Source organism: Plectrocnemia conspersa, unplaced genomic scaffold (assembly GCF_051122295.1).
Source record: "Plectrocnemia conspersa isolate PC_06_02 unplaced genomic scaffold, ASM5112229v1 ptg000011l, whole genome shotgun sequence".
Classification (NCBI taxonomy): domain Eukaryota; kingdom Metazoa; phylum Arthropoda; class Insecta; order Trichoptera; family Polycentropodidae; genus Plectrocnemia; species Plectrocnemia conspersa.
The window spans coordinates 7,915,259-7,939,493 of record NW_028277175.1 but is presented as its reverse complement, the minus strand read 5'-3'; the positions used below and the strand labels follow the sequence as shown (position 1 = coordinate 7,939,493).

At 33.4% G+C, this 24,235-nt stretch overlaps 5 protein-coding genes across 6 annotated transcripts; 2 read left to right on the top strand and 3 right to left on the bottom strand.

The window, feature by feature from the left end:
* The first annotated feature begins 2,042 nt into the window (after positions 1-2,042).
* On the top strand, positions 2,043-3,855 carry LOC148229343 (glyoxylate reductase/hydroxypyruvate reductase). Its single transcript, XM_088197721.1, has 3 exons — positions 2,043-2,616; positions 2,687-2,948; positions 3,189-3,855. The coding sequence occupies exons 1-3, from the start codon at positions 2,468-2,470 to the stop codon at positions 3,813-3,815; spliced, it is 1,038 nt and encodes a 345-aa protein (XP_088053847.1). The 5' UTR covers positions 2,043-2,467; the 3' UTR covers positions 3,816-3,855.
* Positions 3,856-4,914: 1,059 nt separating this feature from the next.
* On the bottom strand, positions 4,915-6,352 carry bug (thioredoxin domain-containing protein bug). Of its 2 annotated transcripts, none has more exons than XM_088197722.1 (2): positions 6,193-6,352; positions 4,915-5,928 (listed from the first exon to the last, which is right to left on the bottom strand). In XM_088197722.1, the coding sequence occupies exons 1-2, from the start codon at positions 6,269-6,271 to the stop codon at positions 5,132-5,134; spliced, it is 876 nt and encodes a 291-aa protein (XP_088053848.1). In that variant the 5' UTR covers positions 6,272-6,352; the 3' UTR covers positions 4,915-5,131. The 2 variants fall into 2 exon arrangements, with proteins under 2 accessions (XP_088053848.1, XP_088053849.1); XM_088197723.1 differs by having other exon boundaries at positions 4,915-5,925; positions 6,193-6,332.
* Positions 6,353-7,941: 1,589 nt separating this feature from the next.
* Positions 7,942-13,414, top strand: Marcal1 (SWI/SNF-related matrix-associated actin-dependent regulator of chromatin subfamily A-like protein 1). Its single transcript, XM_088197239.1, has 11 exons — positions 7,942-8,441; positions 8,510-8,723; positions 8,794-8,928; positions 9,008-9,197; positions 9,475-9,655; positions 10,216-10,531; positions 11,250-11,400; positions 11,475-11,606; positions 12,756-12,881; positions 12,960-13,019; positions 13,084-13,414. Exons 1-11 carry the CDS (start codon positions 8,054-8,056, stop codon positions 13,267-13,269), a joined length of 2,079 nt encoding a protein of 692 aa, XP_088053365.1. The 5' UTR covers positions 7,942-8,053; the 3' UTR covers positions 13,270-13,414.
* On the bottom strand, positions 13,404-20,480 carry LOC148229340 (uncharacterized). Its single transcript, XM_088197238.1, has 7 exons — positions 20,143-20,480; positions 19,978-20,086; positions 16,809-19,908; positions 14,329-16,740; positions 14,022-14,269; positions 13,752-13,956; positions 13,404-13,681 (listed from the first exon to the last, which is right to left on the bottom strand). The coding sequence occupies exons 1-7, from the start codon at positions 20,279-20,281 to the stop codon at positions 13,613-13,615; spliced, it is 6,282 nt and encodes a 2,093-aa protein (XP_088053364.1). The 5' UTR covers positions 20,282-20,480; the 3' UTR covers positions 13,404-13,612.
* Positions 20,481-23,210: 2,730 nt separating this feature from the next.
* On the bottom strand, positions 23,211-23,687 carry LOC148229339 (uncharacterized). Its single transcript, XM_088196825.1, has one exon. It carries the CDS (start codon positions 23,685-23,687, stop codon positions 23,211-23,213), a length of 477 nt encoding a protein of 158 aa, XP_088052951.1.
* Between the last annotated feature and the right edge of the window lie 548 nt (positions 23,688-24,235).

Below are 24,235 nucleotides of genomic sequence, written 5' to 3'. Positions count from 1 at the left end.
TAATAACTTCTAATCACAAAATAGAGAATATATAGACGGCCGTTGCTTGCAAATACGCATATAAAAATTGAAGCCGTATATATAAATATTCTTTAGCCTTATTTAAATATCCTAAGGTATCATTTAAATTTTCTGAATTTAAAGGCTTTTTAAAAGCTAATTGTCGAAAATTTATGGAATTCAAAATTACAAATAAATTGTTCTAATGAACAACTAATTTTTAATTCCATATTCGCACCAAGCGATTCAATGTACCGATGAATAGATCAAGGGATAAGCTGTACAGGTCGTCACCATACATTAATCATTTCATGCTTAAAATATTTTCGTAAGTTCAAAAAACCGATATAATTTTTTTTGCAATAAATATGTATTTAGCAAAAAATTCAATTTATTTTAGATCATTACGTGAAAAACCACGTTTTTTATAATATAATAATAATAAAATTGAACAACAGAAATAATGGTTCTTAATACATAATTCCATCTTTGAAAAATCGAAAATCTCGGGATTAAAGGGCGTCCAATAAGAAGTTGCCACCGCCATATCATCATAAAATATAAGTATAACCATGATTGACGCTATGTACCCAGGAAGAGGATTTAGCGCACCGTGCGCCACTACTGGAGTGAAGCCAATCTTAAATTAATTTTGCTGTCAGATTATAAGGAATAGAAGAGTCAAAAAATGTTTTCTATTCTATTTAAAAGCAAGAAAGAAATGCCAATAAAATAATAATAAAAAACTTTAACTTTTTAGACGCTTTTATTTGGTATCACGGCGCCCCATAAGATCTAGCACCTCAGCCGATCGCTTGTACTGCCTGCCCCTCGGGCTAGCCTTGATTAAATTGTTGCAATCTGAGGGGTGAATATTGAGATGCGCATGCGCGAGCCTCGTGCCTTTGGCGCAACTCCCGCACATATCGGCAGTCGAGGCACGTTGATCGCCGCTCTTAGGGGGCAGCGCTATCGCTTCTTAGTGATGGACGTTATATAAACACAATTCGCGTGCTTTTCATTTTTCAATGCTCTGATGCAATGGCCTCACATAGGTTCAGGTAACAATATCATTGAGCTATGAGATCATCGCTCTTTATATGAGTTTTGGTCAGCAACAAACGCTACATGTTTATTTTTAGATTTAAGCAATGACCCTTTTCTTGATGTTGAAAGTGAAAATAACTTGAGACCATACAGCTAGTAATCTGACCAATAAATATCGATCTTCACCCAGCTATCACATAAAAATATACAATTCTTTTATGGCGTATTCATGAAATAATCTGGAAGCTGGAAAACTGAGACTCTTACATGTATATCTCAAATTCTAAACCTCTAAACTTTCCGCGATGGACTCACCAAACAACGTCGAATTGGTGGCATCGGCGAGCTTAATCGAAAACTAGTAAAACATACTCCTAATATATAAAATTTTCGAATCACTCCTAACATGTATTGAAATTTAAAACGCCTATTATTTCAGAAATATGGTCTCTCAGAAGAAAACATAGGATTGAATATACGCGTCTTAATTGGTAGTAGTTTTTTATGTATTTTCTAGATTTATTGCGACGAAGACAATCGTTAAAGAATAGTGTATAAAAACGATAAGTTGTTCTGGCCCTCGTTTCTTTTACACAAAAGGTTCAAAAAACCCCGCAAAATTGACGATGAAGTTTTGGTGGAGCGCGAGGCGTATAAGAATTTTATAAAGATATACAAAATCTCAAACGATAAAATCGACCCCAGAATTCACATAATTTAAATTTAATTTTGTTTTTTAGGATAATGAAATAAATTGTAATATTTGTGAAGGAATTTGCTTATGCCCATAGCCGGATCTGAGCTTAATCATGCAATTGTGGTGTTTTTTTCATATTGAGTTGTGATTAAAATAAATTATTATTTTAATGCATTAAATTTAATTGTATATTTTTTAAATTTTATTACGATAATTGCAAAATTTATTCAAAAGACAAGTAAAGCATAGACAGAATTGTTTTTTTTATGTCTAATGTTAGCGTCAACAAAAATCACCAACTCACAAATGAATCGCTTATGACCAAAAATTAACAGCTGACATTTGACATTTCAATAGGGCGACCAACTTTTAAAACCGATGCCAATTTGTTCATTTAATGTTGTTATCGGTTAATTTTATCAGATTGCAGATAAATACAAGATAATATTTAAATATATAGTTACACGGTGTTGATATTTTATCGTTTTTTATAACATTTTCATTATCAATGCCACTAGTGTGTCAAAAAATTGTGGTCAACTATGCTGTCGTCTAAACATTGGAAAAAGGGCAGATTACTCATCATCGCTATCGTGAGCCTTCACATTGGTTTCACGTTTATCAAGCCGTTGGTGACGCCAAAGAAAACACTCGAAGAGTTGGATATCCCGAGTTATCTACCGAAAGATAATTAAGTGACATAACCTTACTTTAACATAATAAATGTCAACCATAAAATTTATACAAAATAGTCGTATAGCACTATTTAATACAAAACGATTATATAATTCGGGTTTAATAATGAAAAAGGCAAAAATTTTAATGACGAGGCCAGATATATCGCAGATAGCTATTGATACTCTATCATCAAAGTATATTAAATTACATACATTAAAATGTATTTTTAATTTAATGTTACTTTTTAAAAAAAAATTGTTTCAGGTGCGATTTGACATTATGGAATCAAAATTCAGCTGCTCCTCGTGATTTTATATTAAAAAACATTGCCGGAAAAGATGGATTGTATTGTTTCTTGAGCGATACGGTTGATAAAGAATTATTGGATACAGCTGGACCGAACCTAAAAGTGGTCTCGACCTTTTCAGTCGGATATGATCATATAGATTTGAACGAATGTAAGAAGAGAGGCATTAGGGTTGGATATACACCGGATGTATTAACCGAAGCTACTGCTGAACTAACAGTAAGATTTTATTCATTAAAAATATATTGTGTGATGATACTATAAAAAAGACTTTCCCTTATAAATTATAAAAGTATAATTTTACACCAAGACAGTTGGCCTTGGTATCCAAGAAGACGATAGAAAAAATTAATGGATTTTATTGGGAGCACCTTTCTCACCCACCTTTACCTGATTTCCCTTGAGCCTGGTGTAGTTAATTGCATTGGTATTAAAATAATATATTGATTTATTTTATAGATGGGACTTTTGTTGTGTACTTCACGTCGTTTAATGGAAGCTCACAATGAAGCCGTCACAGGCGGTTGGACAACATGGGCTCCGTCATGGATGACAGGTCCTGGTCTGGCCGGTTCTACAGTTGGAATCGTCGGATTTGGCAGAATCGGTCAATCTGTCGCCTTAAAAGTTAGAGCTTTCAATACCAAAAGAATTTTATATTACAACAGAACGGAGAAACCGAATGACGCCTCAGCTGAGAGAGTCCCTCTTGATCATTTACTCGCACAAAGCGACTTTGTGATATGCTGCTTACCGCTGATGCCAGATACGAAATGTCTATTTAATGCCGAAACATTTGCAAAGATGAAAAATACATCAGTGTTTATAAATACAAGCAGGGGCGGTTTAGTGGATCAAGACTCACTAATTGATGCGCTCCAAAAAAAAACGATTTGGGCAGCCGGATTGGATGTAACTAATCCTGAACCGTTGCCACTCAGTAGTCCGTTGTTTAAGCTGAAGAATTGTACAATATTGCCGCATATTGGAAGCGCTACGAACGAGGCAAGAACGGCGATGGCTAAATTGGCTGCTGATAATTTACTGGCAGCGCTTGAAAGTAGATCGATGCCGGCAGAATTGTAGATGTGTTTAATATGAATAAAGAATATATTTGTGTTATGTATTGCCTTTTTTTATTTCAACAAGATTTAATGGAAATTGGATCAGATGGAATATTGCTACGTAAATAAATAAGAACATCAGCATTTTGGTCTTTATATTTTAATTAAATATAGTATCTATATATATACAATATATTAGTAACAAACAACTTAATATTTTTAAGTTTGACTAGATATAATGTATATTCAAAAAAGTATATAAAGTAATATTCCAATTAGTCACAAAATCTATAATAATATAACAATACGTCTAAAATATCACAAAAAAGATTGTATTATCATGTTCTATTACTGCAATGGTTGATTTAGCAATTTTATGGGGAAAATATGTTCAGATTAATAAACTATTTTTAATTTCTATGATACAACTTTTTGCTGATCTAATTTAATTTTACATAGTTACTCTTTACCTGCTCGAAATAAATGCACCCTTATTACAACCATCCATTTTATTGAAGGGCATTAATTTTAAAATTTGCTTAGTTGTACTCTGAGACAATGAGGAAATAAAATTTTAAAAGGATAGTTGTAAAGCTTGAAAAATATAAATCGCCTACCTATTTTGGTATGGCTCTCACAAGTTTATTTTATAAAAGTTTAATTATACTACGATCTTACCCATTAAAAAATAAATGTAATATTAACTTGACAGATTATAAACTATCTATGTCAAAGTAATATAACTCAACCGTTAACCTAACCTAACCGAAAATATATTTAATTAAAGTAAGTAAACATTGGCTCTGACTCAAATATTAGGAATCGTTAATTTTCAATTAAAGCAACCTTTCACACATATAATCATTTTTTTGTACAACACACGAGATATTTAAAATGTAATGCATTTCCCGCCAGTCTGAAATGGCGGGAGTTAATTATGTTTCGTTATTTTTAAGTATTAATGTGAATAAAGGTGATCTGATCGCCAAAAAAAATATAGATTTATTTTGTAGTACTTTTAAAAATAGGTTAAAATTAATTTTATTTTAGTTTTCTTTCTTCTGTATTATAAACGATAACAAGAAATACTAGTGTTTAAAATATCATTTGTTTTTGCAACAGAATTTTTTCTATTATCACTAAATCAACCATATACGTTTGTATAAAAAAACCTATCGGAATATTATTTTATAGTATATTTTTAACAAAGTATTTGGGTAAATTTATTCCTATACTAAAGTAGTTAATTTTAGCATAGAAATAGATTAACCAATTAAAACGACAAAGGAATGCCTCCAAAGCATAGTGCAATTATCATTTTTCAAAACAGTCTTTAACTTAATTGGCGTGCTCGTGCTGAGCTTCCGCCTCTCTCCAAGTATTCTTAACCGTCTCGACGATAGCGGTCCAAATGCGAGTTTTGCTAAAATAAATCAATTGAACAGTAATCACAAACGCCCACGCCAACAACAAGATATAATCAATCTCTTTATCGGCGTCTTGAGGGATGAACTTGACTAAGTCTTCCCTTTCGATCACAACATCGGCTTCGCTCATTCCCGTGTAGAAGTTTATAAACTTTGAAAACGCCGATACTGAATATTCCGAACCGTTGTACTTGGAAATGGCTCGACCGTTGTGGAACAATATGACAGATGGAACTCCTACGATTCCGTATTGGGTGTTGATACGATTATGCTGCACGCTATCGACGGCTGCCATTTTTATATCCGGATACAGCTTGGCGATGGCGCTGAACGACGGAGCCGCGGCATTGCTGAACTTACAGTATTTGGAGTAGAAGAATATCAGCGAACAGTGAGCTTCGAGATCTCTGTTTTGGATGTCGGAGTTTGGCGTCAGTATCTCGGCAAGACGAGATACGTTCACTATCTCGACCTTGGGGATGGAATCATCGTCGATTGTGTCGTTTAACAATCGCAGTCTGAGTCTGCAAGCTACGTATTTTTTAGTGGTGTTTGTGAGCTCTTCGACGATTTGCGATGTATCATTAGCATCCGTGGAAACTGCTTCGTGCAATTTAGGAATGTCTGGATTTGTAAATTCTTCACTCTCGCCGAATAGGAGGTCAGTGTGAAAACTAACAAATTCTCCGTATACATCAAAGGATACTACTGTAACAAAAAGTAAATTAATATGAATAAAGATGTCACGGCTCTTGCTGAATTTCAAATGAAAAGCAGGATATTATCTTCACATACAGACCACATTAATATACGTTAAATATTAAATACAAATTGTTAAAAGTAATGAAAGTTGAATAAAGAATACTATTAATATTCGCTAATTCGCTAAAATTGAAAATTAAATTAAATATTCTATAATAAAAATGTACAATATTAGATGGAGAGGAACCAAAATTAGAATATCTAACTTACATATTAAAAGAGCGACGACTAAATAACTCCACCAGTAACCCATTCTTTCGTCTTCATCGCCAACTACGCCAGGGTGCATGAGAATCCAGACCAGACAGCTTTTAATTTGGTCTAAGCAATGTTAATAACAGGCATACGAGATTTGATATTAACACACATATAATCGACCATTGGCTTTAAATAAGTGTATATCTATAGAATAATACATTTAAAATAAACATCTTTCAAACATCAAACTCAAAATTAATCATTATATTTGTTTAGGTTAGGTTTGGATTTGAATAACAAATAATCATTTAGCAACTGGTAAATTTGATAAATATGAAAGATCAATTATATTATATCATCTTTTAATTTGTTAATTATATTTCAATCACTTCTTTATTTATAGTTCATTTATCTATAATACAATATAAAAATACATATTAAATACAAATAATATAACTATACCGTCATGGAGTAAACAAGGTTGACCCAAAGTGCCATAGTGGCCAGAATAGACATTACACATAAATTTTTGTTAAACAACAATAAAAACAGTTTATGAAATTATAAACTAACAAGCCAATGCATTTATAATAATTAGAGTAATTAAATATACGATACAAAAATCAAACGATCAAAAGAAAAATATCTATTCCCGTGGGTTGTGGCATTCATCTTCAAATAGAAAAACTTTCCTTTAAATCGTTACGAGCATCCCTCTACCAAATGGCGAACAGCTTCATGTCCTGTCGAAATACTAGACTGCCGAGCCATTTCGCCTACAAATTTTTATGCTCTAGCTCCGAATTCCGCTCCAACGCTCTGATATAATAAATTCATAAGCGCGCGAACTCCGATTGTCAGACGCATGAGAGAAACGCAGTGAGGAGTAACAACAGGTGATTTTTGAGCGTTGCGCCGTGTTAACTAACAAGTACCTTATAATTCATATAATTTTATATAATAAATTAAAATAGCCTAATAATAATTTCATCATTATAAAATATATAATTAGATAACAAATAAAAACTGTATGAATAAACTTATCTAAATAGCAAAATATATTAATTAGAGTTTTTATTTACTTAATTAAATGGTAAAGTATATGTTAAAAGTTGTAAGATTTTAATTATCTAATAACATCATTTTTTGTTAAATTTAAATTCATATACAGTTGATTCTGCTTATTTGTATCAAATATCAAGAACGGAAACCAAATAAAAAAACAGTAATTTACATTTTTTAGTTGAAATACCATGCCGTTTTCTCTTTTATGGAAACAGCTGTTTGTCAGAAAAATATCACAATTATTTATGTTGCGTAAATAATGAAATCACAATATTTTTTTAAAGGACAATAAAAGTTAAAAGTAAAATATTAAAAAAATTTGAAACATGTAACAAAACGTATCTCATTTTCTCATGTTAAGTAATGTTGAAACTTCTCCCCTCAAGAAGAAGTAGGTGCGCTTCAATGCTGTTAGTATATCCGGCTCGAAGGAACTAATGTGTAACTTTGCATTGCAAGAAGTTGGCGTTCTTCTTGTTGACAATTAAAAATTTTTAATTTACATTTTTCTTATAATCAAATTAAATTATAAAATAAATTTCAAATAAAAATCAAACTTGATTATTTTGCCAATTTTTAAATTTTATCCAGTAAGTATAAATGAAAATAGACAATGTTTATTTAATAGTAATTTTTGTATGTAAACAACAGCAAATTACATTTTTTTTAATGGTTAAATATAAGTTTATAATAGTTGTGTTTGAACCAAACAATTAAATAAAACCAAACCGTTTGACAACTGTTCAAAAGTGACGTCTACGTCAAAATAATGTTATCGCGTTAATTTTAATTAATTCCGCCTCTCGAAATGGCTTGTTCGAGAGAAGAAATTGAAAGCAAAAGGCTGGCGGCTTTGAAAAAAATCCGCGGCAGAACCGCGTCTCAAACCAACACTCCACCGTCGTTTTATAAAAATACACAGAATAAACCCCCAAACAATTTCGAAACTGCAAAGCAATCTAACGGATCGGGACCGATACATCACCAGTCGAGCATTAGTCAATCAAAATTTCAACCTTACAACAGAAATTCACCTCAAACGCCTATAAGCACAAAAAACGACACGCAAACCCCAGCCCGGAAAATCATCACAGGAATCATGTATTTAATTTCCGAGGATCGTTTTGAAGTTAAACCATCAGAGTTCAGTGATCCATTGATTGCCATTTTCAAAATGATATCGTCCAAAGCATACGGTTTGTGTTTTTTTTGTGTATGTAACGTCTTTAGATAATGTACTTGATTGATTTAATGTTAATTTTAGATTACAATAAACGTCTATGGAATTTTTCGATACAACATTACAACGAGCTACAAACTAAAGTTGTTCCATTGAGACCTAACATTGTTCTTGGATCTATACCGCAATATGTGTTCAGCGTTTTAAAAGAACCTCAAAAACTCTATTCACCTGATTTATCTAGAATAGATTCAACGTTAAAAAATAAATTAATGCCTTTTCAATTAGATGGTGTATGGTTAGTATATACATACATACCTTTATATTTCATTTTATATTATTTTTATAATATTTTATATACATTTAAGCTTTGGTATCCATAAAAATGGTCGATGCTTAATAGCAGACGATATGGGTTTGGGAAAAACGTTTCAAGCTTTAGCTATTGCTAGTTATTACAGAGACGACTGGCCTCTTTTAATTGCTACCACTTCAACAATGAGGTAGTATTTTACAAGATAATAACAAAAAAATGTGATACATATATATATATACATAATACATACATGTAATACTTTTTAGAGAAACGTGGAAGAGCAAAATACATGAGCTTTTACCATCTGTTACATTGCCATCGATCGTATGTGTCAATTCCGGCAAAGAGAAGCAGTATTTAATGGAGAATAACGCCAAAGTCATTATTATAAGTTACAAAATGGTTACGTTGTGTACAGATGTATTGATCGAAAAACATTTTGGTGCCGTTATTTTGGTAAAAATATTTAATATGAAAAAATTTTCGTTAACAATTGTTTTTTGACACCAACAATAATCGTTGCGCACTTGATTTATGAATAATCTTTTAACGTTTTATAACGGTTTTAACATTTTGTCCCACAGTATTTTAGACTTCTATTGTATGCTAAAAAAATTCTACCATTTTTTCAAAAAAGTTAAAACTTTTTTTATTTCGTCCACTTGATTTGTAATTACTCTTATTTAAACTACCAATAGCTATTTTCAATATAATTATTATTTTATTAATTTAGGACGAGTCACATATATTAAAATCTTACAAAGCTCAATCTACGGAATGCATCATGAAGATTACCAAGCATGCCAAACGTGTGATTTTATTGAGCGGAACTCCGGCCCTATCACGCCCTAGTGAATTATTCACACAACTGCAAATTATAGAACCAAAGTTTTTTCAAGGATACGTCGAATTTGGTAAGCGAGATTTATATTATATTTATTATAAATAAAAAATATATTTTATTGTTTGAAACTGTTCGAAAATATTGCTATATATTATAAAAATAGAATCCGCTTAAATATTTATTACTTATGAAAATATTATTGTTGTATTTTAAAAGAAAATTTCCTAGTATTAATAATTTTAATTTAATATTGTTTTCTTTTTCTTCTGAATAATAAATAATTAAAGTACATACTTTTAAATAACTTTAAATTTTTAATTATAATAAATGTAAAGAAAAAAATGCAATGTTATTCATTTTTCAATTTGGTGACCATCTACTACTGTTTACTAATGTATAATGTTACTGTTAGAAACAATTTCAAATAAGTTGGCAACTAGGTTTTGACGAAGCCATTTTAAGCATATAAATTCTATAAACGTCACAGATTTTTTTTATAAATAAATCACTTTTGTAAAAGTGTTGGCGTGCAAATTGAAAGCTGAAATACCAATATTTAGTAAAAATATAAATAGCTACTGACCTTAATAATTTAATAAATACGGCCTTTTTAAATTATTTTTCTTTTAGGTAAAAGATATTGTGATGGAAAGCAAACAAACTTCGGATGGGATATGACTGGGAAATCGAATGTAACTGAACTACAGATTTTACTGCAAAAAAAATTTCTCATAAGACGTACAAAAGAACAAGTACTTAAAGTTTTAAAAGAGAAAACTCGAGAAGCTGTGATTTTAGATTCGTCGCTGTTGGCCATCACCGAGAAAACCAAGGAGGGTTTGTTCCAATTGGCTAATACTTATACAAAAAATAAGGAAAGCGATAAGCACTCAGCTTTGCTTACGTTCTTCAGTGAATCGGCTAAAGTCAAGATACCTGCAGTTTGGTAAATACTATTTTATATCTTCATAAAGGGAATGCTTACAAAATTCTAGGGTTTTATTATGCTATTTAATTGATACAAGTCTCAATGTTCGCTCCAGTTGTTTGCTACACTATATTTTTTCTCATGAATCAGTGCACTAAAATAACTACACGTGGTTGTTAAGAACAGGACTGAATTTGAACAAATAAATATAATTGAAAAATACACATAAAACATGACAAGGAGTATAATAGATAATTCATATATAGCAATAACAATATTGAAACAGGCTATTAGATAATAATCTCGAGAACAAAAAAGTAATACTTCCCTCTGTATTTTCGCATACCGTTACTGACCATCAGAGCAACCGACCTATCACAGGACAGAAATTTAAACGCACATGAAGATTACGCGTTGAACTTGTGCTTTAACTATTAAAAAATATACGATGGATAGAAACACTTTTGCAAAGTTATTTCACAAAGTAAAATTAATCGCTTCTTGCGGTAGGAGTGTCATAATCAATCCTCACAAATCATTCAAAGTTTGTAGGCCTTTTTGTTATTCTACTAAATCTAAAAGTACCACGTAACATTTGTCAGACATGTAAAACTGGTATATTTTGAGGATTTGGAAACATCAGAGAATAGCCCTTGTTAAATGTAATATGTATTACTAAATTAAACTTTGTCAACGTACCTCAAATATGTTTAATTCTCAAATATTTTAATTACAGTAAATATATCATGGAAGTAATCAAAGAAGATGAAAAATTTTTGGTTTTCGCGCATCATAGAAACGTCATTGAAGCTATATGTAACACTTTGGACGAATGTAAAGTACATTATATCTCCATCGATGGTTCAACAAAAATGGAGCATAGAAGTGTAACATATAATAATTGAAATATATACTAGGTATATAATAGCGAATTTTTTAATAAATTTATATTTATGTTTAGTTTTTAGTTGACAAGTTTCAAGTAAGCGATTCCTGCCGATGTGCTGTGCTGTCAATAACGGCTGCAAATGCTGGTATCACATTGACATCGGCACAATTAGTTCTATTTGCAGAATTACACTGGAATCCTGGAGTAAGTTTAACAATATATCTTGTAATATTGAAGTCTTTATTTTGTATATTTTTATTTTGTTATTCGCAATTTAAATATACACCCAATTACTTTTCTACATTTTAGATACGTAAATAAATTGAATAATGTTTCCTTGAATTTAAAAAACCGTGTAAAATGAGAATTAAGTGTATATAAATTAACCCTTTGCTTGCCAAGTATTTTAGGAATATTATCTAAATATAGATGTTTTAAAAAATGTTATTTGAAAATGCAGGGATGTCATTTTGGGGGAGGGGGGGGGGGCAGGTGCAAGAATTTTCCCCTTTCTTAAATTTTACCAGAAAAATGTCTGTCATTGAATCTTAATAAAATCTCAAAAAAAGTGAGAATCGAATGAAGCATATCTAAACCGTATTTTGACCAATAATAGAGAGCAAATCAATTATCCCTTCTCAGAATTCAAAAATTCACGTCAAAAGCAATAAAATCGTGTCGGCGCAGTCGCAGTGGGAACGCTCGTTACCGAGTCAATTTTAAAGGTGTCAATAAAAATAGGAATATAGTAACCAGATTTCCAAAAATAAGACGTTTCCGAAGATAAAAATAGTGTTAATATATTTGCATTGTTCAAATATAAATAGTCATAAAAAACTCAGAAAAAGTACAAATGAAATCAAAATTTGATTTCAATTTGACGGCTTACGTAAATCTAATGTTAATGAAATCAAAATATTAAAAAACAATCACTGATTGGTCAACTTTTGCCCCCCTCTGGAAAAATCTGAAATGGCGTCATTGTCAAAATGTAATTCGTTCCTTCTTCAATCTCGTTGGATTTCGGCAATCAAAGGGTTAATAAATTTACTATAACGAAAAACTATATTACATTAAAATTCAGTTGATTTTAAACGCATTAAAAATATATGTTATTGCGTCAACGATCCTAATAGGTGCAAGTTTTTATTTTCGCATCATAATAAATTTCAATGTGATATGAATACTTTTCTCATGTTCAATTTTATGAGCAAGGCAACTGAAATATCTACATATATGATTCTGACGTGAAAGTAATTCAATATAAAATTGTGTCGGTGGTCAATGTTGAAAGATACATATATTATAGTATTAATAAAACATCATTTAATTAGTATTTGTGAAATAATACAGATTTTAAATCAAGCTGAAGCGAGAGCGCACAGAATAGGACAAAATCGTAGCGTTTCCGTTAGATATCTATTAGCAAAAGGTACATCCGATGATTTTATATGGCCGATGTTACAACAAAAGCTGAACGTAATAAAAGTTATTATTATTATTTTATATGTTTATCATATTCATAATAAATTATTATTTTTTTGTATTATTCATCAGGTTCTTAATAGTGTCGGTTTGACCAGAGATACATTCGAAAATGCTACTACTTCAAATCAGGTATTAAACAAAAAAACTTATAAAAATGTAAACACAAATAATTAATTAAATATTTTATTTTAAGATATCGGATAATCCTATAACTAAATATTTGAGTCAACCAGAGATTAAGGATTTGTGCATAAGCGGAACTAATATCAGAAAGGGTTTAGAGAAAAAGCAAGAAGATGAGGGGAATTCCAGTAACATTGAAGATATCTTCAAAGAAGATGATGAAAATGATGATCTATTAGCCGCTCTAGATTTTTGATTTATAAATAATCTTTTTCTAAACTGGCCGTTGGAATTTGTACCTTTTTCATATGAAATACAATATATAGTGATTATTATTGTATTACAAAGCTAGTCTGAAAAATTATAAATCAAAAAATTAAATTCATACTATGTATTTAAAATCATTTATTTTAATATGAAACTATAATATAACATATTTTATGTAAAACATGTGCCTTATTGCAACAAATCAGTTCGAGTACCAAATTTGAATTGATTTATTTAATGAAATATTAAATAACATAATTATTATTAGAAAAAAAAATATAATAAATTAAAGCTACACTTTACACATACACAATCAACCCAATAAATTATAACTATCCTCGTATATGATCATAAACACTACCCTCGATCTTAGGAACATCACGATCACAAGCAGGAATAGACTGAAAGTAAAAACATTAAATAAGTAATGCTTCAATGTATAGTATATAAATACCTACAAAATATAATCACCTTCAATCTGAAGAACGCAGGCAAATAATCTATCACGAATCTATGAAAGTCATCGTGAGTGATAACCAGCTTCAAGCGTGCCATTTCAATCTTTAGAGTTTTGACGTATATATGATAATCTTTCTTGGATTTGACTACTTCGTTGACAATGCTCGCTAAGTCTTTGATGAACTTCTCTGATCTGTTGCGTGTTTTTATACCATATCTATGCAAAAAAATAGTATAATTATACTTATGTAAATGAAATATATTTTTTATTTGAATACATACTTTGGCTCTAGTTTCTTCAGCACAAAATCATACAGACGAGTCGTTATCCATTCTTCTTTCATGTACAATTTTCGCTTCTTGATCACTGGTAATGACGCCTTTAACTCGTTAGCTATGTTATTCTTTGCTTTTTTAGGTGCGGGTGTTTTTGGCTTTTTAAAAACATTCATAGAACCCGGCTGTTGCAATTTAGTAATCAATTTGATTGCATCTTGACGCTGCTTGGACAAGGTCTTCATCAGCTCCTCCTAAAAGCAGAAATTATATAAAAATCATAGAAATTCATACAAAAATCATTAAAACTCACCGCTCGCTTCTTTTGCTTCTCCTGTGCCTGATTCATTAGATCCATATACTCCTTTATTTCTTCTTGGCTCATCTTCGGTTCAGTCACGTTTGTATATTCGGACATATGATTATCTACATTAGTAAATTGTGCAGACGTCGAAGGTTGTTCCAATCGAGAATAGTCTTCGTTCCAATCGTCTTCACTATCATTGTTCGTTGCTTCCGTTTCATCTTCTTTATCATCTACGTTTTGCACTTGGCTATATTTTCTCTTCAGATTATCTCTTTTGTACGTTTCGCTTGTGAAGAAAAAAGTCTTTCTTCTCAACGCATCACTAGCTATCGATGACTTTCTAGCAGCCATTGAAGGCAATCGGCTGTTGCGAATGTTTGTGGTGAACTCGAGACCGCTCAGTGAATTCTCAGACGATTCACGGTTCAAAGAATCGATAGAAAACGATCGAGTATTATTATCCGTTATCATTCCTTGAGCACTGCTCCTACGGTTTGATGCTTCAGAAATTGACAGACTCTGCGAATTCGGCATATCAAATATTTCAATGTTCGATATGCTCTCGTTTCCAAGTGTAAGCTCCATATCGAGGATGGTCTTATGAGTGGAATTCACAGTATCAGCAGCGGTTTCTGATTCATCTTCTTGTAACACATTTGTGAGACTTTCCTCGTCAAACATCTTTTCGTCTTTGGAATGCCGATGTATTGTTTCAATATGTAATGGGGCATGATTTAAGTCTTTATTACTCTCATTTGTCTCACTTCTATTTGATAAATTGTTCCCGTGTTTGTGAGCTTCATCTTCATTATCATTATCAATAACTTCAGAAGTGACTTTTAAAGATTTATCATTTAATTCTGGTTCATAGTTTAATCCCTCTTCAATATCAACCATATTATTTTGATCTGAAGATTTATTATTATCAATAACTTTAAAAGACGGGTCGTTGAATTTTGATTCGTCACTTATTTCCTCTTCAATATCAATGACATTATTTTGATTTGAAGATTTATCATTATCGACAACTTCAGCAACAACTCCAAAAGATTGATGGTTTAATTTTGGTTCATCATTTATCTCCTCTTCAATATTAACCATATTATTTTGATTTGAAGATTTATCATTATCAATAATTTCAACAGTGACTTGGTTTAATTTTGGTTCATCATTAATCTCTCTTTCAATATCAACGACAATATTTGGATTTAAAGATTTATCATTATTAATAATTTCAGCAGGGGCTTCAAAAGATTGATGGTTTAATTTTGGTTCATCGTTAATGTTTTCTTCAAAATCAACCATATTTCGATTTGAAGATTCATCATTATCAATAATTTCAGCAGTGACTTGGTTTAATTTTGGTTCATCATTAATCTTCTCTTCAATATCAATCATATTATTTTGTTTTGATGATTTATCATATTTATCGGCAACTTTAAAAGATTGGTTGTTTAATTTTGGTTCATTATTAATATTCCCTTCAATGTCAACATTATTTTGATTTGAAGATTCATCATTATCAATAATTTCAACAGTGACTTGGTTTAATTTTGGTTCATCATTAATCTTCTCTTCAATATCAACCATATTATTTTGATTTGATGATTTATCATATTTATCAGCAACTTTAAAAGACTGGTTGTTTAATTTTGGTTCATCATTAATCTTCCCTTCAATATCAACATTATTTTGATATGAAGATTTATCATTATCAATAACTTCAGTAGCGACTGTAAAAGACTGGTTGTTCAATTTTGATTTTTCGTTTATCTCTTCTTCAGTATCAACCATATTATTTTGACTTGAAGATTTATCATATTTATCAGCGATTTCAAAAGAATGGTCGTTTAATTTTGGTTCATCATTAATCTCCTCTTCAATATCAACCATATAGTTTTGATTTAAAGATTCATTTTGTATCATTCGTTCATTATTATCTTTCACAGATCTAGAACTAGCTGTCTCTTCGTTATCTACAATATCATTTTCAGACTCATTTCTGCTCTCGACATATTCAAGTACCATGTCATCATCAGATTGCTCATTTTCCGGTTCAGAATAGTTCATCGGTATCATTGCATGCATCTCTACTGGTATGTTCGAATGCCTTAAAGGATAACGGGACTGTATCGATCGGTCTTCAAATTTGGAAACTTCATTCTCAGAGTCTTCATTTTCTTTTTCTTCTTGCGTTTTCGGAATTATTGTAGACCGACGAACTGGCGGATTAGTTCTTTTAGCTTTCATCTCCTCCATGAAGGCTCTATCGATTTTGCTTTGATTCAAAACTGTAGTGCTATCTTCGCTCTGCGAGTTTTTCATCCAAGTTCTGATAGAGTGCCTCCTCGGAGATGGTGTTGCAATAGAATCGACCTTACCTACTTTCAAAGTATTTTCTGGATCATCTCTCATAGACTGAAATATAAGTTAACAATTAAAATACAGATACAAGGCGAAGATATTATTATAGTCTATTCACTTACTCTTAATTTTAACAAAGCTTCAGGTGTCCCAAAGTTTATATATTTTTTTGTGCTCATGTCTTCCCGAGACATTACTTCTAAATCGTTAAGACTATCGTTTTTAGTTATCGAAAATCTACGCTTTCTACCTTGCAATAAGGTTTCGTCTTTCTCCTTCGAAGTAATTGAGGCATTGGGTGTGGATTTTAAAGACTCGATTTTACTTGAATTGCCTAATATGGAAGAATCTAATGTTCTAGATTTCTTGGAAGCTTCATTTCTGACTGAGGAACTATGTTTGCTCGATTTCTCCAATATAGGATATTCTGAGTTTGTATTAGATTTATTCGTAATCAATGATTTGTCTTCATCTGATTTGAAAGAACCAGATGATTCATCAAGAGCATTGTTTCTAATTAAGGTTTTATTTTTGTTTGATTTTTCTAATATTATTTTGTTTGTAATTGAAGTTCTGCTTTTATTTGATTTCTCTAAAATGGGAGAAACAAGCTTTGTATTTGTAGCTTCATTTGTAATTGATTTTTTTAATATAGTGGAATAAGTGGAAGTTTTATTAGTAAGTGAAGTCCTAGTTTTATTTGTTTTCTCTAAAATGGGAGAAAGAGCATTTATCACTGTAGCCTCTTTTGCAGTTGATTTTTCCAATAATGGTGATTCAGTATAAGTTTCATTTGTAACTGAAGTTTTGCTTTTATTTGATTTTTCTAGAATAGGAGAAACAGACTTTTTCTTTGTAGATTCATTTGTAATTAATTTTTCTAATTTATACGATTCAACCGATTTATTAGAAGCTTTATTTCCAATTGAGAATCTGTCTTTGCTTGATTTCTCGAATATAGGAGTTTGAGCATTATTAATTGGATTTGATATGGAAGATTTGCTTTGTCTTGTTTTTTCCAATAAAGGTGAATTTGCTTTAGTAGTTTCATTCTCCTCCGGAATATCAGATATAATCTTGGGCTGACAAAGAGATGACCTCCTCGAGCTTCGTCTGATAGGTGTTCTGTTGACATCACCGCCAATGATAGTGGACGATGCAGCAGCTTTAATCCTTTCGTAGAATACGCTATCTGATGCTATGCTATATGGCGAATATTGAATCGTATTGTCTTCCACGTTCAACTTATCGTCTTCAAAATCGTTAGGTGGCTGTGATTGTGGTAATTCACCAGTTTTAGAAGCATCGTAAGTAATGGCACCGGCAAACATAGGCGTTCTGTTATCATCGGCTTTGTTAGACTTAAAAATATTCTTTCTAGCTTCGCCGTGATTCTCTGAAGTGTTGTCATGTACCTTATCTGCTAATGCAATGGATCGAGATCGGTAGCTTTGCGAAGCATGATTCTGAGATACGATTGACTTGTCGTGAACGGAAGCATCTAACGATATAGCATCTGCAAAAACGGACTTCTTCTCACACGCGTTCTTATTCTTGGAGGAGAATAATGTTTTTCTGGGAGCTTGATCGGATAAATCAGCTTCCAAATTATTTACTTTATCATCTTCAATATTCTGAGTTTGTTCTTTGAATGAATCTTTTTTAGACTTATCAATATCTTGTGAAGCAGGCATAGTGTCATATGATATAGCATTAGCAAAGCCAGATTTCTTATCAACATTGTGTTTATTTTTAGAAAAGAATAATGTCTTTCTAGGGGCTTGATCGGATATATCCGCATCTAAATTATTCACTTCATCATCAACAATCTCTGTTTCTTTAAATGTATCTTTCTTAGATTTATCGACATCTTGTGAAGCAAGTATAGTGTCATAAGATATCGCATTAGCAAAGCCAGACTTTTTGTCAACGTGGCTCTTATTTTTAGAAAAGAATAATGTCTTTCTAGGAGCTTGATCAACTTGATCGGATAAATCTGCATCAAAATTAATTACTTCATCATCACCGATATGCTCTTTAAATGTATCTCTCTTAGACTTATCAACTTCTTGCGAACAAGGAATAGTATCGTAGGATATAGCATTAGCAAAACCAGATTTTTTATCAAGAATTTTCTTATTTTTAGAAACAAATAATGTTTTTCTAGGAGCTAAATTGGTTAAATCTGCATCTAAGTTATTTACTTCGTCGTCATCAATGTGCTCTTTGAATGAATTTTCTTTAGGCTTATCAATCTCTTGCGAAGCAGGTAGAGGATCATAAGATATGGCATTGACAAAAAGAGATTTTCCCCTATTACCATTGTTTGTGTTTCTATTTTTAAATAAAGTCGTTCTGGGTTGAGCACTTTCCGTAAAACTTTGACTATCATTTTCGTCATTATTGTCGCCAACCAGAAATACTTTCGACTGACATGCTGCTGCAGCAAGACTAGCATGTTCAACATCGTGATCGTAAGACAAAGCCCCAGTGAATACATTTCTATCACTGTTATTATTCCTCGGCCTAAAAATTGACTTTTTAGGTCTGAAATCATCAGATATATCCGTATCAGAGTCTTTCATACTTTTTGATGCATGAAAATAAGAGGTACCTTCCACATCTGACGTCAAAGTATTCGATTTATGTCTCTGTGAATGTGGCAATGATCTAAAATCATCCACGTTATTGTCTTTGTGATTATGAATTGATTTTCTAGAAAAATATTCTTTATTACTCTTATTCAGAGCGTTGTCTTTAAAGAAAATATTAGAAGATCGCTGATTTGATCGATTCAAAGACACATTTCCACCTCCGCTACTCAACTCCATAATTTTTTCCCCATCTTGTCCTATATCTACATTATCCTCTTGATCAAGATTTACTGAATTTCTTTTAAAATTTTCTTTATTACTCTTATTTTTATCAATGTCTTTAAACAAAATAATTGAAGACTGCCTGTTTGATTGATTTAAAACGTTTCTACTGCCACTAGCTTGTATATCGTCATCCACATCAGCTCGCTCAAACTGCTGATCTTCAGCTTGAAATAAATTATTTTTAATAGCATTCAGTTTGGGTGCATTGCTCTTTTTGCCGAAAAAAATATTCTTAGATTTGCCGAAATTGAACGAAGGCGATGTACTAGAAAATGATTCCATGGGTCCAAACGAGCCTATTTCACTCGAAGATTCATTTTCACTAACCATCACGACGCGTCGACTGTAAAATTCAATATAATCATTAAAATATAGAACAAATATTGATAGATTTTACATTGAATATGCAAACCTTTGCTCAATTCTTATGCTTCGCACTTCGCCATACTCGGGCGGAGATGGAAAAACCATACTGGATCGATACCTTTGATCTTTATTCAATCTGTTCCACCATTCTGGTTCTAAATATACAAATTATGAAAAACATGTATTAAAATATAATATTGAAATAATTTACCCATTCCGCTGTATTCCGTATCGGAGTTGTCTTTCAATAGCGATGCATTCAAAACGATACTGTTCCTTGACTGTAATAAACTAAGCCGTTTCTGTAAGCTTCTTCTCTGAAGATTTTTCGAATTGGGTTGTTTCCACATTGTTGGATGTTTACACGATCACTTTTTGTAATGTTAGGTTAAATTAGAGTATGAATTACATTAAATATGCAGTTCCACGCCTTTAAAAGGGTTCAAACATCGTTCACAACGTTATTAGACGTTCAAAGCAACAACAACCCGACATCAGATAACTGCCCGTTTGAAAACGTTCAGTCTTAACAGCCGTTATTTTGACCATATTTAGAAAAATACAATTTGTATTATAAATAATAAAATATTTGATGACAAAAACATATTGTCTTAAAAATTAAATAATTTGTGACATCTATTATTTTCTAGTCTAAAAAATATATTTTTCTAACGTAGCGGTGGGCTAATAACATTTGTAACAATATTTACTAAATAAAATTTAAAAACGTTAATAAAATCACACTAGAATATTTTTACTAAGGGGTGGTCGCCTGGTGCGCTAGTTTAATTACTCTCAAGTGGGCTCCTTTAAAAGTTGTTCAAATTTTGCATAAGTAACTAGTAATGATCATGTAGGAATTTTTTATCATACAGAGATGCTGAAAAAGATGACATATTTTTAGCTCCCTCTGTACGAACAAAAATTTCATAAATGACGTTTTTATATCTCCTTGTATTTCTGAATGAACAAAAATTTTTCAGATGAACTTTTTATTATAGTTTGGGGTGCCGAATATTCTCGTGCCAACCCTGTTTGGTAAGCTTTTCCTTTAGTCATTTTATAATAATTGTATATATTTATTTATTATTATTATATATTTGAAAAAAAATATGACCCTCTAAGGATGAATTTACATTTATTCTAATTACATTTTATATTCAATACAAATATTTTTTTATTTTATTTTTTTAAATTTGAGACTCTTTTTAACTGTGGACATAATCTCAGAATCTCGCGTTAGAAATGCTTCTTTTAACAACTAACCATCCTGGAACAAATTTTTTTTCTTTGCGAGCATTTTTTTAAAGAAGCAATAGTGGCCTTTTTAGAATTATCCACATATCTAGTAAAAACCGTCTGTTGAGCAAACAGGTTTGATTTTAATTGATTTTTTTTCTTACTTTAGATTTAAGTGGATAAATCGTATTAAAAGTGGTTTAGGTACGGGATGGTGACGAGTGGCAATTATACACAGATTGAGCCGCTGCAGTAGTCTTTTTATTGAATTAAGAAATTGCTTACCTTGTTAAAAAGCAGACGCGAGACGACGCGTCCGAACGCCCGGAAGATTGTCAGTCGAGAATAACCGTCACACCAGTGCTACTCAAGTGCCGCAAAGTTTTGGCCATAACTAATCTAGGCTCCTACACGGCTCTTGCCCTAGCGATTTACAATCGCGATATTCAACTAGGGAGAGAGAATGGGAGCCTTGGCAAAAGTAACAAAAGTGACGTGTGATGCGGCGGCGCCGGCTCTGCTTGTAGAGCTTCAGGGACGCCACTTCTAGGAGCACGTGCAGGGCTTCATGAGGCGCAAGGGCGCGGCCTCCAGTGATGCGCGGCGTGTTTCGCTCCAAGCCGAGTGGAACACGTGTAGACCCAGGCGGCTCGTAGGGCTCCAGGGGGTGTGAGAAGAACAGGCATGTCCGGGAGCACCTTTCGGGGCCCGGTGGTGCGTCGGTGTTACACAGACGTTTTGATCGTTTGGCTAGTCTTCTATTCATTTTAGAATAAGATTCTAAAACTCAATAAAATAAAACCGTGAAAGTATACTAGATATAGCAAAAAGTTATACAAAATTATTTCTTATATTATTTACTGCTGAGAACTTGATCCATAAAATAACTGTAAATAGTACGACTAAAATATATTTTTCTCGATATTTACACACTTTCCACATTAAATACTTTATACACTATTGATTCAAACTTTTTTGGAAAACTATGAATTAGATCAGCCATGGCCAACCTTGTCCCGTGGGCTATAAATGGCCCACTTGAAGGTGTTGATTGGCCCTTTTGAAGTTTTAAAATTTCTATAAGTTTTACATTTTCCTATCGATCAACACCAAGAAATTATCATGTAATAAAAAATAAATATTAAAACGATTTTGAAAAATAATATTTAGGGGCTGTGATGATGGCGGGTGGCAATGAGACACAGATTGAGCCGCTGCAGTAGTATGTTTATTTAAGGTTACGGTTTACATTACAAAAATGGGGCGGACGCGCGACGGCACGCGTCCGAACCCTTACAAGCTTGCCGGAAGAGAGAGAGCCGTCACAACACCGCTATTTCTGCGCCGACCAGTTTTGGCCATAACAAATCTATATTGGCCCCCATACGGCTCCGGCCCTAGCAATTTACAATTGCGAACTATAACCAGGGGGAGGTATGGGGGCCTTGGCGCTGCTGTTGATTAAATGCTGGCGGCGCAAAAGTAGCAAAGTCGTGACGTATGGTGTGGCGGCGCGGCCTCCAGTGACGCGCGGCGTGCTTCGCTCCAAGCCGAGTGGAACACGTGTAGACCCGGGCGGCGCGTAGGGCTCCAGGGGGCGCGAGAAGAACGGGCATGTCCGGGAGCACCTTTCGGGGCCCTGTGGTGCGTCGGTGCAGCTACACAGGGCGCGCGCGTGACGGGCCCCGAACATGCGGTTCGAGCTCGGAGTCGCGGGGGCGTAGCCCTACGGGTGCGTGACGGGTCACGCGTGGTCCACTCGTGCCTGGTCTACGGCGGCACGTCGGTGGCTTCTCGCTGGAGGCGCGTGGTGGCGCCGGATGCTTCCTGGGTCACGTGGTCGGCGGCGGCGGCGGCTGACGATGGCGGCTCATGGTCGGAGGCGCAGGCCCATCGTCTTGGTGGTCCGCCAGCTCGAGTCCGGATCCAGGGAAGCTCCGGCGGGGTGGCAGCAAGTGGGTTTGCAGCGGCTCGGCTTTTTGTACTGCAGCGGCGTCTGTGTCTGCCATTTTTCGTCTGACTCCATATGTGTGCTCAGGATCACGTCGGCGTCAACCAGTTTAGGGTCTGTATGTACGCTGGTAAGCGAATCTGCCAGAAGGTTTTAAGCATCGTTTCTGGAAAACTGGGTCCAGCAAGCCTTCTCAGCTCCCGCAAAAAGGCTGATGGCTTCCTGTCCCCCATCTCGGCTTGTTCGAACAGGCGCCTAGTCTCCTGCTCCTTCGAGGCTCCCGTGCGCGAAATTATAGCCGCCTTGAGAGCACCATACGCATATCCAACGGGCGCAGACTCAATAACGTCCTGGACCTCTTCCAACACGAATATGGGCAGACAATTGAGCGTTTTACAGTATTTCGCGTTATCTGCTGTGATTCGGTGGTGCTGGAAGAGCGTTTCTAATATGGTGAACCACAGTCGGGGGTTATGGGTGCAAAATGCTGGGGCTGTCATGGTTGGGACATTAACAGCCTCAACTGCTGGTGGTGGGTTCACCGGGGCTGCTGGTGGGGCATCCATTTTAGCAGGAATAAAAAAAATCAGTAGAATAAAAAACGGGCTACGTGATCACGTCGGGGTCACCAATTTAGGGGCTGTGATGATGGCGGGTGGCAATGAGACACAGATTGAGCCGCTGCAGTAGTATGTTTATTTAAGGTTACGGTTTACATTACAAAAATGGGGCGGACGCGCGACGGCACGCGTCCGAACCCTTACAAGCTTGCCGGAAGAGAGAGAGCCGTCACAACACCGCTATTTCTGCGCCGACCAGTTTTGGCCATAACAAATCTATATTGGCCCCCATAAATAAAATATTATATCTTAATTGTAAGCTGTTTATTTATTTTAAATATAAAAACTCATATTATTATTAAGTTTTAAAATATTTATGTGTGACCTTCAAAGACATGCATTATTTTATTTGGCCCACCAAATGATTTCAGTGGGCCACCACTGAATTAGATAATTACTTTTGATTGCGAAAGATTCAAGTAACGATATTTTTCCTTATCAATGTTATCATTCGATTTATTTTTCACGACTGGCAATAATTTTGTAATGAAAGT